Source organism: Jaculus jaculus, chromosome 9 (assembly GCF_020740685.1).
Source record: "Jaculus jaculus isolate mJacJac1 chromosome 9, mJacJac1.mat.Y.cur, whole genome shotgun sequence".
Lineage (NCBI taxonomy): Eukaryota > Metazoa > Chordata > Mammalia > Rodentia > Dipodidae > Jaculus > Jaculus jaculus.
Window position 1 is genome coordinate 138,656,292 of NC_059110.1, and position 17,822 is coordinate 138,674,113.

Here is a 17,822-nt window from a genome sequence, read left to right on the forward strand (position 1 = left end):
TTATTATCACTTCTTATTATATTTCTTTTTCTTTTTAAAATATTTTTTAAATTTTCACAATTTTTATTAACATTTTCCATAATTATAAAAAATATCCTATGGTAATACCTCCCCCCGCCGCACTTTCCCCTTTGAAATTCCATTCTTCATCATATTACCTCACCATCTTAATCATTGTAAAAATATTTTTATTTATTTATTTGCAAGCAAAGAGAGACAGACAGACAGAATGGGCATGCCAGGGCCTCCAGCCACTGCACATGAACTCCAGATGCATGTACTACTTTGTGCATCTGGCTTTATGTGGGAACTGGAGAATCAAACTTGGGTCATTAGGCTCTTCCGGCAAACACCTTAACCTCTGAACCATCTCTCCAGCCCTTCTTTTTCTTTATATTATAATTTGATATATGGGAAGCTAAAATTTTTTACATTAGTACTGTCAGTATTATTCAATATTCAGTATGATTCAAACCACTGCACTTGACTAACCCATCAAAACATAATAAAACTACAAGGAAGGGCTGGAGAGATGGCTTAGTGGTTAAGTGCTTGTCTGTGAAGCCTCAGGACCCTGGTTTAAGGCTCGATTCCCCAGGACCCACGTTAGCCAGATGCACAAGGGGGCGCATGCATCTGGAGTTCATTTGCAGTGGCTAGAGGCCCTGGCGTGCCCATTCTCTCTCTCTCTATCTGTCTGCCTTTCTCTCTCTGTTACTCTCAAATAAATAAATAAAAATGAACAAAAAAATTAAAAAAAAAACTACAAGGAAGCTTCTAAAACAAAGTCTACCAGAATATTTGTTGAGTAATTTAGTATAACAAAGATATTAAAAAGAAAGGGGGGCTGGAGAGATGGCTTAGCGGTTGAGTGCTAGCCTGTGAAGCCTAAGGACTCTGGTTCAAGGCTCGATTCCCCAGGACCCACGTTAGCCAGATGCACGGGGGGTGGGAGGGGGCGCAGGCGTCTGGAGTTTGTTTGCAGTGGCTGGAGGCCCTGGCGCACCCATTCTCTCTCTGTCTCTCTGCCTCTTTCTCTCTCTGTCTGTCACTCTCAAATAAATAAATAATAAACAAAAAAATTAAAAAAAAGAAAGGGGGCTGTAGAGATGACTTATTGGTTAAGGCATTTGCATGCAAAGCCAAAGGACCCCAGTTCAATTCCTCAGGACCCACATAAGCCAGATTCACAAGGTGGCACATGTGTCTGGAGTCCATTTGCAGTGGCTGGAGGCCCTAGCATGCCTATTCTCTCTCTCTCTCCTCCTCTCTCCCCCCTCCTCCTTCCCTCTTTCTCTCAAATAAATAAATAAAAATAAAATAAGCCAACAAGTGCAACAGTGGCACGTCTGTTATGGGGAAACCAACCGCCCTTTAATTTAATTCCATGTGAGGGAATACATCCCTGATAGTGAAAACCTACAACAGGGGTAGTCATGAGCCCCAGGGGTGTAATGTCTCCTGCTGTCTGGCTAAATGTATATACTGTGCTCACCAAACTGCTCAGTACACACTTCTCTTAATGTTCATAACCATATACTAATGCTACTCTCACTTTTGTTTAGAGAACCTCCTCCTTTCAGGTGGCAGTGACCCTGGGATGACTCAGAAGGCATCATGGTACTGAGAAGAAGTGACAGAGAAGTTGTATGCACTGAAATATCTCAATCACACCTTCCATGGCTCAGGCGCCATTGCAGAAGAGGTGGCAGAAAGAATGTAAGAACCAAAGGAAGGGTAGGATTTCTGACAACATGCTCTTCCAGACACAAAATGGCCTGGATATCCATGACCTCACAGTGCCTGACACTACCTACACAAGACCATCATGATAGGCAGAAAAGATCCTGACATCAAAGTAAAAGAGAGAATGACTGAGAGGGTGCAGGAGTGTGTGCAGGTGCATGTAGAGACCAAAGTTCAATACCGGCTGTCTTCCTCAATCACTCTCCACCTTATTTTTAATCTTATTTTTATTTATTTATTTGAAAGAGAGAGATAATGGGCATGCCAGGGTCTTTAGCTATTGCAAACAAATTCTAGATACATGTGCCACCACATGCATCTGTCTTATGTGGGTATTGGGATTCGAACCTGGGTCCTTAGGCTTCACAGGTGAGTGCCTAACCATTAAGAAATCTCTCCAGTCCTCCACCTTAGTTTTTAAAAATATTTTATTTATTTATATATTTATTTATTTCTGAGAGAGAGAAAGAAGCGGAGAGGCAGACAGAGAGAATGGGGACACCAAGGCCTCCAGCCACTACAAATGAACTCCAGATTTATGTACCACCTTGTGCATCTGGCTTACATGGGTTCTGGGGTACTGAGCCTAGGTCCTTTAACTTGGCAGGCAAGTGCCTTAACCACTAAGCTATCTCTCCAGCCTTTTACCTTAGTTTTTGAGACAAGGTCTCTTATTGAACTTGGAGCTCACCAATTTGACTAGACTTTCTGGCCAGCAAGTCCCAGGGGTTCTCCTGTCTTCATTTCCCCCACACTGGGATTACAGCATATTTCATCATGCCTAGCTTTTACATAGGTGCTGGAGATCTGAACTCAGGTTTTCCTGCTTGCATGGCAACCACTTTTCTGACAGAGCCATTTCCCTAGCCCAGAGAGATAATAAGTTTAACCTGTAAACACATACTCATACACATATACAAAGGAAAAATGAAAAGCCAAGCTGTTCTCTACATACTTAGCTCTAGGAGATTAATAAATGATTTAGTAATCTATGTTTTTAAAGGTTTCTTGTTTTATTTATTTATTTATTAGAGACAGAGACAGAGGGAGAGAGAGAATGTACATACCAGGGCCTCTAGCCACTGCAAACAAACTCCAGATGCATGTGTCACCATATGCATCTGGCTTATGTGGGACCTGAAGAATCAAACCAGGATTGTTAGGCTTTGCAGGCATGTGCCTTAATTGATAAGCCATCTCTCCAGCCCTTAGTAATCTATTTTGACTCCTCCACTAGCTACTTTGTTCTATTTCTGTGAGTGAGCTGACAAGAATGTGCCCCTTCACACAGAGGGTCACTTATGGTACAAATATTGATTAAATGTAATTTACAACATGTTTTTGTCTGAGTACCTGACTGTTGAGAAATGTGTCAGGTTGAGTTAAAATACAAGAAGGCAGATTAGCAGTTGTTCAGGGTTGAGGAAGTAGCTAATAGTGAGTACAGAGTTTCCTGTTGGGGGCAAGGAAAATGTTCCAGAAGTAGACAATAATGATGGTTGTTGCAAAATATCATGCCACTAAGTGTCACTTTACAAAGTTAAGTTTAAGAAGGTTCACTCAGCACAACCACTAGAGGCCCAGGACAGACAAACCTCTCAGGAGATGGGGTCTGTAGGATACAGAGCCAGCAGAGATAAGAACCACCTTCTTGGTTGATTTTCTCTGGTCCTTCAGGTCCCACTAAAATAGTGGGCATCCTGAGGGTGGATATAGAGCAGGACATTCTGTGGCCAAAACTCCCTGGACCTAAGACAATGAGACAGCTAGCTATGCATGGGATAGACCATCCTGCTTAGACACAGGACCTGGCATAGGTCAAGCTGGTCAACATCTCATCACTGTGACAAAATATCCAAGAAAACCAACTTAAAGGAGGAAAAATTTATTTTGGCTCATAGTTTCAGAGGTTCAGTCCATGGTCTGCTGACCCCATTGGTTTGGACCTGGGATGAGGCAACATATGGTGGCAGGAGTGTGTGGTGAAGCAGAGTTGCTCATCTTATGGCAGACAGGAAACAGGAGAGAAACAGGAAAGTGACAGATACAGCCCTCAAGAATACATCCCCAAAGACCTACTTCTTTCAATTAGGTCCCATGTCCTAATACATACTACCTCCTAATAATGCCATCAGATTATGCATCAAGGGATCAAAATCCATTCATGAAGTCTGAGCCTTCACAATACAATCACCTCCCAGTTAGCTGGCAGACAAGTCTTTTTTAAATATATATTTCATTTACTTATTTGCAAACTAAATGATACAGAAAGAATGGGCATTCCAGGACCTTTAGCCACTGCAAACACACTCTAGATGCATGCATCACTTTGTGCACCTGGCCTTACATGGGTAATGGGAAATGACCCCAGGTTGTTAGTCTTTGCAGGCAAGTGCCTTAACTGCTGAGCCATCTCTCCAGCCCAGCAGACAAGTCTTTAGCACAAGACCTTTGATTCATGCCATCACAGAGTTTAACTCAGGTTTGACCAACATCATGACTAGCTGGGCACCAAGCTCACAGAGATGGGGTGACCTCTGTCATGGGAATCTCAGTGGCTCCAGACCACATGCCTGGGTCTCTCTCAGAGTCCACCTCAGACAAGGTAGCATGCTTTGGTCACAGAATGTGACAATCCCTGATGACTAGGTCTCCATTTAGGCTCTGAATTCCCATTTCCAGAAGTCCCCAACCTTCTATTGACTGCTATCTTCTGAGGGAGAGACAGAAAGGCTCTGAGAGCTTGGCCATACAGTGCGGACAGATTCTCCCCTTTATTGCATCTCCTTGCGTGTAGCCCTAAGTGTCTTCCTAGCAAGTGGAGCTAGTCATGTTCTAGAGGGGAGATTCCCAACAGGCAACTCGCCCAAGACTGCACAGCCCTGTTTTGGAAGATGAAAATATAATGCATATGGTGACCTGCTGTCATGGTGTACACCTACAACCCCAGCACTCAGAAGGCTGAGGCAAGAAGATCTTGAGTTTAGGGAAGCCTAGACAACATCATGAGGCTTTATCTCAAAAAAACAAGGTCTGTGGTTGAGAACCTGCCTAGCATACATAAGCCCTATGTTCAATATCCAGTTCTGGAGAGAAAGAAAAAAATAAGCATATGGCAAAGTTTATTTGAAACTTTGTGATTTTTTTTTTTTTTTTTTGGCTTTTTTGGGATAGGGTCTCACTCTAGCCCAAGCTGACCTCAAACTTACTCTGTAGCTCCAGGCTGACCTCAAACTCATAGTGACCTTCCTACCTCAGCCTCCAGAGTACTGGGATTAAAGGTGGGTGCCACCACAACTGCAAAGTAATATCTTGTTGACGTGTGTGTGTATGTTCATATGTGTGAATGTGGGCACACAGGTGCTAGGGCATGGGAATAGAAGTTAGAGGACAACTTTCAGGTCAATCCTCACCTTCTACCTCATTTTGAGGCAGAGTTTCTCATTGTTATTCAAAAGCTTCTGGGAAATTTTCCTATCTCCTCCTTTCTTCTTGCTATAGGCACACAAATTAAAGAAACAGCTTCCAGCTTGCTTGTTTGCTTCCTTCATTCCATCCTTTCATCCTTCCTTTCTTTTTCTCTCTCTTTTGCTTTTATTTTCAAAGTAGGGTCTCACTCTAGCCTAGACTAATCTGGAACTCGCTCCGTAGTTTCGGGCTAGCCTCACAGCATCCCAGGTGCCGGGTTAAAGGCATGAGCCACCACACCTGGCAGTTGTGTGTATGTGCATGCGTGTGTGTGTGTGTGTGTGTGTTTTAATGCAGAGCCTGAGTAATCAGCCACTCAGAATTGTATACCAAATGCTTTTATCCACTTAGCTACCTCTCCAGCCCCAAGTAATATATTTAAAACTTAGTAAAATTACCCACAATATTACTTTTCTCAAACAACCACTGTGACATTCCAGATATCCCACTGTACTTTTATGTAGATATGGTTTTCTTATATAGTAATACTATAGTATACTTACTTTGAGGGAAGTCTGGGGAAGGATCCCCTCAATAGGTCCCCAGACAATAGGAACCAACAATAGGCAAGGGTCCCAGCACCAAAACTCCAAGTAGAGAAGGGACCCTGGGTGCTCAGTTCTTCCTTCACAAGAAGGGTCACACCCATCTTAGGGTGTGACCATCTGTGTTGGGTTGAATAGTGTCTCCCTCAAATTCATATCCACCTGGAACCTTGGAATGTGACCTTATTTGAAATAGGATCTTTTCAGATATAGCCAAGATGAGGTCATAGTGAATTACAGTGGTACCTAAATCCAGAGCCTTATGTCCTTAGGAGGACAGGGAGTTTGGAGACACAAACACATGGGGAGAAAGACCACTTGACAACATAGACAAGACTGGAGCCAGCCTCTTACACCAGAAACCAAAGGTTAATGACAGTACAGAAATGGACTGGCAAGGAAGGGTACTCCCCTGGGGCCTTTTTTTGGGAACAAGCCCAACTGACACCTTGATTTTAGACTCTGCTTCTAGCTCTGGGAGAAAATCATTGCTGCTATTATAAGCTCCAATTTATATCAGTTCTCACAGCAACTCAGGCAGTGAGCATGCCACCCAGTAGCCTCTGTTGGCAGCTTTTGGTACGCCTCCCTCCCACTGCACCAGTCCTCACCTGCCCAAGGCTACCAGGGAGAGCTCCAAGGCTGAGAGTGTTGAAAACCCTACTTTGCAGGCTCCTCCACCCGCATTCAACCCCTACTTGACAGTGCTGACTTTTGTACCATTCCAGACAAACCATACTTAATCTCTTACCCCCACCACAGAGTGGCAGTGACCTCCCTCCCCCAAAACACAGCATTCTGACTGGAAGAAACAGATTCCATCTCCAGCTGAATCTTATTAGTCTAAGAGAAAACTGTGTATTCTTCATAGTAATCAATGCATGTTTTTAAATAAAGATATTAACCTTTTGTATTAATAATTAATAGTCTGTATCAAAGTCAATTATAGTTCAATATAGATATTTATGACACTTCCTCTATAAGTGTGTTTTGCTTTTATTTTAATCAAGCAAAATGCCAATCCTGCCACGAATCACAATATAAATAACACACTGCCAGTTCAATGTCATGTTTGGGGGAGGGTATTTAACTGTTAGCTGCAAGAGATTGAAATATGCAACCCACACAAAGTAGCAACAGTACAATGCTTATTTTAGCTGAGAAAGCTCAAGCACATTTGTGAGGGCCTACATCATTCTTTTTGGGGGGGGGATTTTTTGAGGGTAGGGTCTTGCTCTAGCCTAGGCTGACCTGGAATTTACTTTGTAGTCTCAGGGTGGCCTCAAACTCACAATGATCCTCCTATTCTGCCTCTTGAGGGCTGGGATTAAAGGCATGCGCCACCATGACCAGTGTAAGTCATTCTTTTTTTTAATTATTAAATTATCATATTTATTTAGGGAAGTACAGAACCAAAGGAAGGAAAATGAATATACCTATGTGGCTTGAGAGCCCATATGGTGGGCCTGGAAAAACCACAAAGAGGACAGAAAAGAAAGTCAAAGAGGGCTGGAGAGATGGCTTGGTGGTTAAGGCGCTTATCAGCGAAGCCTTAGAATCCATGTTCACCTCTCCAGATCCCACATTAGTCAGATGCAAAAGGTGAGGCAAGTGCAGAGTTTGCTTTCAGTGGCTGAGGCCCCAGTGCACCAATTCTCTGTCTCTCTCTCTCAATCTCTCTAAAATTAAAAATAATTTAAAAAGAAAATACGAAGAGCTCCTGCCATGTGGAAAGCAGGAGGGGGTAAAGAGCCCATATGGAAAGTAGGGGTAGGGGGTTCTCCCCTCCATTCAGCCCGGTTTTGGCTGAGCCGAGGAAAAACTCACCAGAAGTGATGAATGGGTCATCAAGAAAAAAGAGCGTAGGTCATTCTTTACCCACAGCTATATGGGACTCACCAGGACATGACCATCATCAGCTAGGGTCAGACAGAGCTTGCTGAGACTACATGCACCACTCCGCATGCTTGGTCTGGCCGTGAACCATACAGGACAGGCACCTCCCAGCCTGCACTCCTGATGGTTTTGATAGTTTTCATTACATTGTTGTCACTCTTTTTGCCAGCTGAGGCTCAGAAAAAATGACATGGCAGGTTCATGATTAGCAAAGAGTCCAAGTCCGAACTGTGTGTCTAGAGGTTTGAATGCTAGATTCTCAATTATCTGTTATTGAGTTTAAAAATCATAGAATGCCAAATGCAGTTAAGAAAAAACAAATGGGGCTGGAGAGGTGGCTTAGCGGTTAAGCGCTTGCCTGTGAAGCCTAAGGACCATGGTTCGAGGCTCGGTTCCCCAGGTCCCACGTTAGCCAGATGCACAAGGGGGCGCATGCGTCTGGAGTTCGTTTGCAGAGGCTCAAAGCCCTGGCGCGCCCATTCTCTCTCTCCCTCTATCTGTCTTTCTCTCTGTGTCTGTCGCTCTCAAATAAATAAAAATTAAAAATAAAAATAAAAAAAAAACCGGGCGTGGTGGCACACGCCTTTAATCCCAGCACTTGGGAGGCAGAGAGGATCGCCGTGAGTTCAAGGCCACCCTGAGACTCCATAGTGAATTCCAGGTCAGCCTGGGCTAGAATGAGACCCTACCTCGAAAAACCAAAAATAAATAAATAAATAAATAAATAAATAAATAAACAGCAGCTCCAACTTCAGAGAGAGACTCTTTCAAAAAGAAAAAAAAGAAAAAGAAAAAACAAACCATATAACTAAATGCAATTGCAATTAATTGTAATATCCACAAAAGAAAATGCATTTTCTGACAGATAAAATTATCTAACCTAAGGCTTATACACATAACTTCATGTTTAATGAATCTCTGTGCATGTCAATAATACTAAATAATAAAAATAAGGGGACTGGAGAGGTGGCTTAGTGAAGCCTAAGGATCCAGGTTCAATTCTCCAGGTCCCACATAAGCCAGATGCACATGGTGGCACCTGTGTCTGGAGTTCGTTTGTAGTGGCTGGAGGCCCTGGTGCGCCCATTCTCACTATCTCTCTCTCTCTCCCTCTCTCTCTGGTCTCAAATAAATAAAAATAAAAATAGTTCTTAAAAAATAAATAAGGAAGGGCTGGAGAGATGGCTTAGCGGTTAAGCGCTTGCCTGTGAAGCCTAAGGACCCCGGTTCGAGGCTCGGTTCCCCAGGTCCCACATTAGCCAGATGCACAAGGGGGCGCACGCATCTGGAGTTCGTTTGCAGTGGCTGGAAGCCCTGGCTCGCCCATTCTCTCTCTCTCCCTCTATCTGTCTCTCTCTGTCTGTCACTCTCAAATAAATAAATAAAAAATGGACAAAAAATATTAATAAATAAATAAATAAATAAGGAAGCCGGACGTGGTGGCGCATGCCTTTAATCCCAGCATTTGGGAGGCAGAGGTAGAAGGATCACTGTGAGTTTGAGGCCACCCTGAGACTACATAGTGAATTCCAGGTCAGCCTGAGCCAGAGTGAGACCCTACCTCAGGGAAATAAAGGGAGGGGGTCAAGGCTGAAGAGATGACACAGCAGATTAAGGAACTTGCTTGCAAAATTTGACAGCCTGGGGTTCGAGTCCCCAGTAGCTACGTAAAGCCAGATGTACAAAGTGGCACATGTGTCTGGAGTTCATTTCAGTGGCAAGAGGCTCTAGTGTACCCATTCTCTTTCTCCCTTGCAAATAAGTAATAAAAATGCCTTTGGGTTTTTTTCACTCTGGCCCAGAATGATCTGGCATTTACTCTGTAGTTCCAGGCTAGCCTCAGACTCACAGTGATCCTCCTACATCTGCCTCCTGTGTGCTGGGATTAAAGGCATGTACCACTAGGCTCAATTTATAAAATTTTTTTTTAGGGTTGGAGAAAAATGAAGCATAAGCCATGTGTAGTGTCCCACACCTTCAGTCCCAGCACTTGGGAGGTTGAAATAGGAGGATCACTGTGAGTTCAAGGCCAACCTGGGACTACAGAGTGAGTTCCAGGTCAGTCTGTGCTAGGATGAGACCTTGCCTCAAAAAATATATATATTTGCCAGGCGTGATAGCTCACTCCTTTAATCCCAGGCACTTGTCTGTGAAGCATAAGGGCCCAGGTTCAATTCCCCAGTGCCCACATAAGCCAGATGCACAAGGTGTCTGGAGTTTGTTAGTGGTGGCTAGAGGCCCTGGCGTAACCATCCTCCCCCTCCCTCTCTCATTTTCTCTCTCTCACTCACTCTTTGTGCCTGTTTCTCTCTCAAATAAATAAACATTTTTTAAAAATATATTCAACATGGCAGAACAATAGGCCCTCTCAACAATGCTCATCTTCAATCCCCATAATCTGTGACTATGTTAGGTTACATGGCAAAGGAGATTTCAGATTTAAGTTGCTTATCAGATGGCCTAAAGATGAAGACACTGTCCTTGATTGTGTAGGTGGGCACAATGTTGTCACAAGGACCTTTAAAGTAGGAGTTAGGAGTGTTTGTGTCAGAAGTGAAGTGAGAAAAACTCAACTGACATCAATGGTTCTAAAGACCAAGGAAGGGGCTGAGAACCAGGGCATGAAGAAGGATTCTGGAAGCTGAAAAAGGCAAGAAAGACTCTCTTTTAGAGCATTAGATAGGAATGCAGCCCTGCTTATGCACTGTCTTTAGCTCACCCAGACTGTTATAGTTACCTTTATACCGCTAGATAACACCTGTTGTAGGCAGATTTGTATTGCTGGAAGAAGTCACCCAACCAACAGCAGCTTGTAGAAAAAAAGGTTTATTTTAGCTTAGAGACTCCAGGGGAAGCTCCATGATGGCAGGGGAAAACAATGGCATGAGCAGAGGGTGGACATCACCCCCTTGCTAACATCAGGTGGACAACAGCAATAGGAGAGTGTGCCAAACACTGGCAAGGGGAAACTGGCTATAACACCCATAAGCCTGCCACCAACAATACACTGCCTCTAGGAGGCTTTAATTTCCAACTCCCATAAGCTGAGGAGAGTAGCATTCAGAATACCTAAGTTTATGGGGGATACCTGAATAAACCACCATATCCTGTCCCTGGACCCCCCCAAAAACTGATTACCATACATGATATAAAATGCAATGCATTCATCCAACTTTAAAAGTCCCCATTTTTTTAATCAATCCTAATGATGTTCATATATCTTCATAGTCCAAATGCTTTTAATTGAGTTATAATACTAAAAATAAACCAAAAAAAAAACCCATATTGGCACATAACAAACACACTGCAAAAGATGGCACTGGGCATAGCAAAGAAATATTCAACCAATACAAGATTTAAACAGGGCAAACATCAAACTCTGTAGCTCCAAGTCCAACAACTCTAGTCAGTGGCAAGTCTCCAAGTCCAATAATTCTAACCAGCAACAAGTCTCTGAAGTTCCAATTCTGCCTCTCCAGCTAGGCTACTCACAGCCCTGGATAACTTCACCCAGGGCCAGCAGTAATCCTTAGCAGCCATCTTATGGTCCTGGCATTTCCACTGGGTCTCCACTGCAATCCACAGTTCATTCTCATGGCCCCATGGGGTCCCCATGTAGGCATTCAACAAACCTGCTCACACTGCCCATGGCCATTTCCAAAACACAAGACCATGTTGTAAACTCAATGACCCTCTCATTCCTGTATTTCTTATACTCCACAACTCCTGCATTTCTTATACTCCACAGTGGCAGTTTGTTAATCCGGTTGGGGGGAGGGAAATAAATCAGATTTTGAAGAACAGGACATTCCCTGAGCATCAGGCCCCTTTGAAAGAGTCTACATTCTTCCTGCTGCCCCAATGTAGGTCACCTAGCCAATCTCAAAGGTTGTAATATCTCATATAATTGTAACTGGGTGGGCAGCAGTTTCAGCCCAAAGATTTCATTTCTGTGCCATATCCCTCTGCTCACACCAGTCCATTTCTATGCAAAGCAACCCTACACAAATTCTCAGGACATGGCTATAACAGCAAGCCTCTCATACAAACTGCTTCTAGCATAGTACAAGCAAAGCTCTTTCTCACCCTCATAAGCCAAATTTCACAGTCCATAGTTCTTACTGCATTCAGGTCTTTTAACTCTGACCAGAACAGTTCATCAAACTGTACTTACAACACTGCAAGGCATCTCTTAGGCCAAGGTTTCAAATTCCTCTTGAAAATCAGCTCCAAAAGGCCAAAGCCACAGTCAGGTGTCTACCTGCAAATGATACCACTCCTTGGTACCAGAAATACTATTGCAGGCAGTTCTCATTCTGGCAGAAATTATCCGACCAAGAGTAGCTTGTGGAAAAAAACAACAAAAACCAGTTTATTTTGGCTTAAGGACTCCAGGGGAAGCTCCATGATGGCAGAAGAAAATGATGGCATGAGAGTGGACGTCACCCCCTCACCAACATCAGGTGGGTTACAGCAATAGGAGAGTGCACCAAGCACTGGCAAGGGGAAACTGGCTATAAAAATCATAAGCACACCCCCAATAATACACCACCTCTAGGAGGCTTTAATTTCCAATTGCCATCAGCTAGGGAGACAAGCATTCAGAATAGCTAATTTTATGGGGGACAACTGAATCAAACCACCACAACACCCAAGTAAAAGCAGTTGATTGGAGGAAAGGTTTTATTTTGGCTTACAGTTTCAAGGGGAAACTTCATGATGTCAGAGGAAAGCATAGCATGAGTAGAAGCTGGACATTACTTCTGCCACAGAATATGGAAAACAACAGCAACAGAGTGAGCCCATTTGCATATCCCTCCCCCTCACAAATCAGTTCCAAAGACTAAAAGCCACACAGTCAGGTTTCTAGCAGCAATTACCCTACTCTTGACATCAATTTTCTGTTATAATTACTTTCCTATTGTCAGGACAAAACACCTGACCAAAAGCAGCTGGTGGGAGGAAAGGTTTTATTTTGGCTTGAAGTCTCTAGGACAAGCTTCATGATGGCAGAGGAAAGAATAGCATGAGCAGAGGTTGGACATCACTTCTGCCACAGCAGGTGGAAAACAGCAGTAAAAGAGTGAGCTGAGCTCTAGCAAGGCAGAGCTGGTTATAACACTGCTAAACCCACCCCCCAACAACATACCTCCTCCAGCAAGGCTCCCCCTCCCAAATTGTCACCAGCTGGAAACAGCATTCAAAATAGATGAGTTTAGCCGGGTTAGGGTTGGTGCAAGCCTTTAATTCTAGCACTCGGGAGGCAGAGGTGGGAGGATCGCTATGAGTTCAAGGCTACCCTGAGACTACATAATGAATTCTAGGTCAGCCTGAGCTACAGTAAGACCCTACCTTGAAAAACATATATATATGAATTTATGGGGGACATCTGATTCAAACCACTACAGTGTTGTAATACCAGCTCCTATAACTATGAGAGAATAAACTTCTGTTGTTTCAAGCCACTTAGTTTTGTGATAATTTGCTACAGCAACAAACAGGACACATAGAATTTGTGTCCCTGATGTAGAGACAACAAAAGTAGAAGGTATTTTAAAAACATAAAGTAAATTTCTCAAAAATTAAGAAAAATATATGGCTAGAGAGATGGTTCAGCAGATAAGGTGCTTGCCTACAAAATTTAACGACCTTATTCAATTCTCCAGTACCCACATAAAGCCAGATGCACAGTAGTGCATGTATATGGAGTTCATTTGCAGTGGCTAGAAGCCCTGGCATGTCCATTCTCCTCTCTCTCTCTCTCTCTCTCTCTCTCTCTCTCTCTGTCTCTCTCTCTCTCTGTGTGCTTGCAAATAAATAATTTTAAAAGTAGGGACTAGAGAGATGGCTTAGCAGTTAAGGCACTTGCCTGCAAAGCCTAAGGACCCAAGTTCAGTTCCCCAGTATCCACATAAGCCAGATGCACAAGGCGGCGCATGTGTCCGGAGTTCATTTGCAGAGGCTGGAGTCCCTGGCATGCTCATTCTGGCTCTCACTCTATCTGCTCCTTTCTATCTCTGTCTCTCTCAAATAAATAAATAAAAATAAAATATTTAATAAAAATATTTTAAAAGAAAAATACATCTCTAGTAACAATATAAAATGCATCAGAAGTTTAACACAAAACATTGACTCTGAGACATGGTCTAGATAAGCAAGAAACTATAGGGCAAAAAATCCCAAGAAATTCATAAAGCAAAGGGAATTTACTTATATAGGAAAAGAAATCAGTTGATTTGCTGTTTCATCATGGCAACATCCAATGCCAGAAGACAGTTGAACAAGTTACCAGGTGATGAGGGACAATCAGTACAGCCTAAGAACATTGAAACCAGACAAGGCATCTTTTGATAACAGACAATGGGCAGATGTTCTCAGATACAAGTAACTCAGGAAATCTCTGAATCCCTCCTGAATAAATGGGTGGTGAAAACTAGCTAGTTAAGAGGCACAGCATAATGAAGAACTCAGGAGAAGCTATGGTAAAAAGAACTGATGAGCAATAACAAGCACTCTGGTATGGTATAGCTACAATACAGAGCAAGTGTTATAAAGTTCAGCTGTGTAAGAATTGCACTGTGGGCTACAAAACCGGGATTTGAGAGGGAATGTGTAAAGCTGCAATACCTCACCTTTCAATGCCAGAACACTGAAACGTACACACTCTTTTAACAAAATAATGACCCAGCTTCCCTCTCCCTCCCTCCCTCCCTCTCTCTCTCTCTCTCTTTCTCTCTCTCTCTCTCTCTTGAGAAAGTGTCTCACACTGTAGCCTAGGTTAGCCTCAAATTTGTGGCAATCTTCTCTCAGCCTTCTGCCCAGTCTGTTCTTCACACTCTCTTTTCTTAGCCCTGCAAGAAATACGTGGTAAATCAGATGCCCCCAAATGGCTCAACCATGACATCAGTTTTTATAATGTCTCATACTATTTTGACAACGTTTTGTGGAAACCATCTTTTAAATCCTCTCCAAGTGAAGGAAGAGTTCAGAAACATGAAGATGTCTTAGTGGTTCTCAGTTCTGCCTACAATACAAAGCAAAGCACACTGAGTCTTGGTCAAGCCAACCAGGAGGAAGTCTGCTCAAGCACTGGCTCTGTCCCTCCTCACTGTCCATATCATTCATCGACTGTGGGACTCAAACACATACCATGCCCTTTCTGGGCTTATATGGTCCACTATTTTATTCCTTTTCTCTGCTGAAACAGGTGCAGGAGAACACAGGTGGGCACATAAGCTTGTTTTCAGGGCAGCGCTGTCTAACAGAACTTTGCCATAAGGGAAATCTCTACCTCTTTGCTGTCCAGGATGAGTCACTAGTCATGGCACAGGGGCTAATGGCAGATCCTGGACCACACAGTTCTAGAGCGTTGCCCATGTGGCAGATCCTGGCAGCTGGAGAAGCAGGAAGCAACCTGCAAGCACAGAAGGCAAAGGGTAGCAGGCCTCAATACAAAGTCTGTACTGGGAAGGCGTATTGAGGCCCCCACAGTAACACCAAAAGATGGCCACAGGGTTCTGAGGAAAGAGGCGGGCAGGACTACTCTAATTGCTTCTGTCCAGGTTTCTTGGTTGTCACAGCTCCTCTTTCCTTCATCTTGGGCACAGGATCTCAAACCTCAAGCTTCTATGACACCTGCTCACTGTCTTTGAGCCTGTGGGTACTTGGAGCCCAGTACCTTCCCCCACCTTCTCCAGGATGCACGGGGTCACTTAGGGTCCTTCCCCCAGAAGACAGGGCACTGGGTCCTTGAACCGTGTGAGTGGTCCTGTGGCTTTAACTGCCTTCAGTCCCACGCATGGAAGAGCCACGGCCCTGGAGCCTGCGATCACTCCTGCTACCTGCCCCCTATGCTGCCCTCGAGTGTCCTGTTCTCTGACCACGCGTCTTTCACAAGCCCGTCGCGCGCACGTGGGGCCTCCCCACGCTGTCCACCCTGAAACCCCCAGGGCTCAGGATCTAGCCCTGCATACTCAGCCTGCGGGACGATTCCGCTTGGGAGAAAAGGTTGCAGGCGCCAGGATCCCAGCGCGGCGCTCCTCCCGAGCTGCAGACCCTTCATAGCCTAGACCCGCGCTCACCCGCCGGGTGGCCGTACGGGGACTCGGCCGCGCCGTCCTGCAGGCTAGCCAGGATCTCGCCCTTGCCCACGTCGCTGTCGCCCACCAGCAGGAACTTGAGCAGGAAGTCGTAGGCCCGCACCGGGCTGCCCAGGGGGTTCATCATGCCGGCCAGGCCACCTTGCCCATGCCGGCCGGGGCTGCGCATAGGAGGCAGCGGGTCCTCCAGCACCACAGGTCCTCCGAACGCCACCGCGGCCGCGGGCGCCTGACAGCCGCAGCGTCCCGCCCACCTCGCCTCGCCATTGGTAAGTCTCAGTTGCTGGGGTGGATGCACACAGTCATTGGCTAGAAAACCAATCTATCTATATCTCATCCACGCCCCCGGTCCACGCCCACTGTCTCTCTTAGGAGGACTGTGTCTTCTCCGCCAATCGAGGCCCGGAGACAGGGGTGGGCGGAGCCAGAAGAGACAAGAGGCGGGGAACCCTGCTCCTGCAGCCACTGGAGGGGCGAGGTAGGGAGAGGGGCAGAACCGGTGTTTACACTCCCGCGTGCGCCGTGTGCTGGCGCATGCCCGTCACTAGTTCCTGTGGAGTGCGCTCACACCCTACACAGGGAAGCCCAGAGGAAGCCTCGAGCCTCCCAAAGGCTCCTGCAGATGGTTTGACAGCAAGGGTTTGACCAGCGGCTCCAAGGACACCCAATCCGAGCTTGTTCGCCTGGGTACAAGTGCATTTGTCTAGGTGAGCACGTGCACCTCTGCAGTTGTCTGCATCTCCAGAGGTATTTGCTCATGAGTGTGATTTTGTGTGCATTGCTACTTGGTTGCTGGGTAAGAGCTCGGTGAGTTTTATCAGCCTCTGACGTTTCTCTTTACACTGGGGGAGTCTCACCATGTAGGCTTTGGGTTACTTAGAGTAACCCTAGTTTAGCAGAACTCTCTGCTCTACCTTCAAATAGCGCCTCGTGTGCTACTGCTCTCTTCCCTGCTGGGAGAGCACACAATGCCTGTATAAGGGAGTGTTATAGGGTCCCGTGTTGCACAAGTAAGACCATTGACTCATGAAATGTGAGGTAAAGTTTTACTAAGCAAAAAAGAAAGAAAAGAAAAAGAAGAAAGACTGGTGCATCAGGTCTGCACCCCAGAGGTGGGGATCTCAGGATACAGCCCAAAACTGCTGGGAGTGTAAGCTTTTATTGGAAAAAACCACAAGGTGTTCATCGTAAAAAGAGAATGGAAGTTATAACACAAAGTTAGGGCTGGAGAAATGGCTCTGGCACTTTCCTGCGAAGCCAAAGGACCCAGGTTCAATTACCCAGTGCCCATGTAAGCCAGGTGCACAAGGGGGCGTGAGCATGTAGAGTTCCTTTGCAATGGCTAGAGGCCCTGGCTTGCCTGCCTGTTCTCTCGCTATCTCCTATCTTGTCTCTGCTTGCAAATAAATAAAATAAAATAATTAAAGAAAACACAAAGTAACATTAAGTCACTGTTTAACAAGGGGGGGGGGGTCTTTACCAAAACAAGTTACAAGGTATTCATTACATAGGTAATGTAGGCAGAACTGAGCAAGAAACATTCTATGCTATGTAATCACAAAAGTATTTAGAAACAGAGAGGTACAGGAAGGTCATGGTACATTGCACAGGAGGAGGGGCCATCCTATTTCTTAGATAATAGAAAATACATGCATTTTGCAGTAAGGCCTGTGATAAAGATTCCTGGAACTTCTCCTTTATCTGTCAAGAAGATCAACTTGGGTGGTGGCCTCCATAAAGTGTGCCTAAAGGCAAGGGGTGCACCTGGGATGTTTAACTAGGTCTATTGTGTCCTTTTACATTCCATTTTCTGGGAGTGCTGTAGATCCTCATCCAGTTCTTCTGAGGGGTGGCAGATAGAAGAGAGAGTAGGAAGAAATTACAAAGCATTTGTGTGTGGACACTTCTGAGACGGATGCCTTTGCTGAGCCATTCTAGTCTTAGAACAAGCAGACTGGGCTCATAGCATAGCCACTGCTGCTTCAAAGAGGGGTCATTGTCTTGTCAAATGATATTGATCATACTGGCCCTACCTGCAAAATCAGTATGCTAGTGTAGGAAGGGTAGT

The 17,822-nt window shown here is 44.8% G+C and overlaps 1 protein-coding gene across 2 annotated transcripts in view; it reads right to left on the minus strand.

Moving 5' to 3' along the window:
- Rab40b (RAB40B, member RAS oncogene family) overlaps positions 1-15,958 on the minus strand; it is a 36,498-nt gene extending 20,540 nt beyond the window's left edge. For both annotated transcript variants that reach the window (XM_004655028.2, XR_006638937.1), the window contains exon 1: positions 15,737-15,958. In XM_004655028.2, the coding sequence (XP_004655085.2) occupies positions 15,737-15,923 (187 nt within the window). In that variant the 5' untranslated portion in view covers positions 15,924-15,958. The remainder of the gene's footprint in view (positions 1-15,736) is intronic.
- Positions 15,959-17,822: the final 1,864 nt, after the last annotated feature.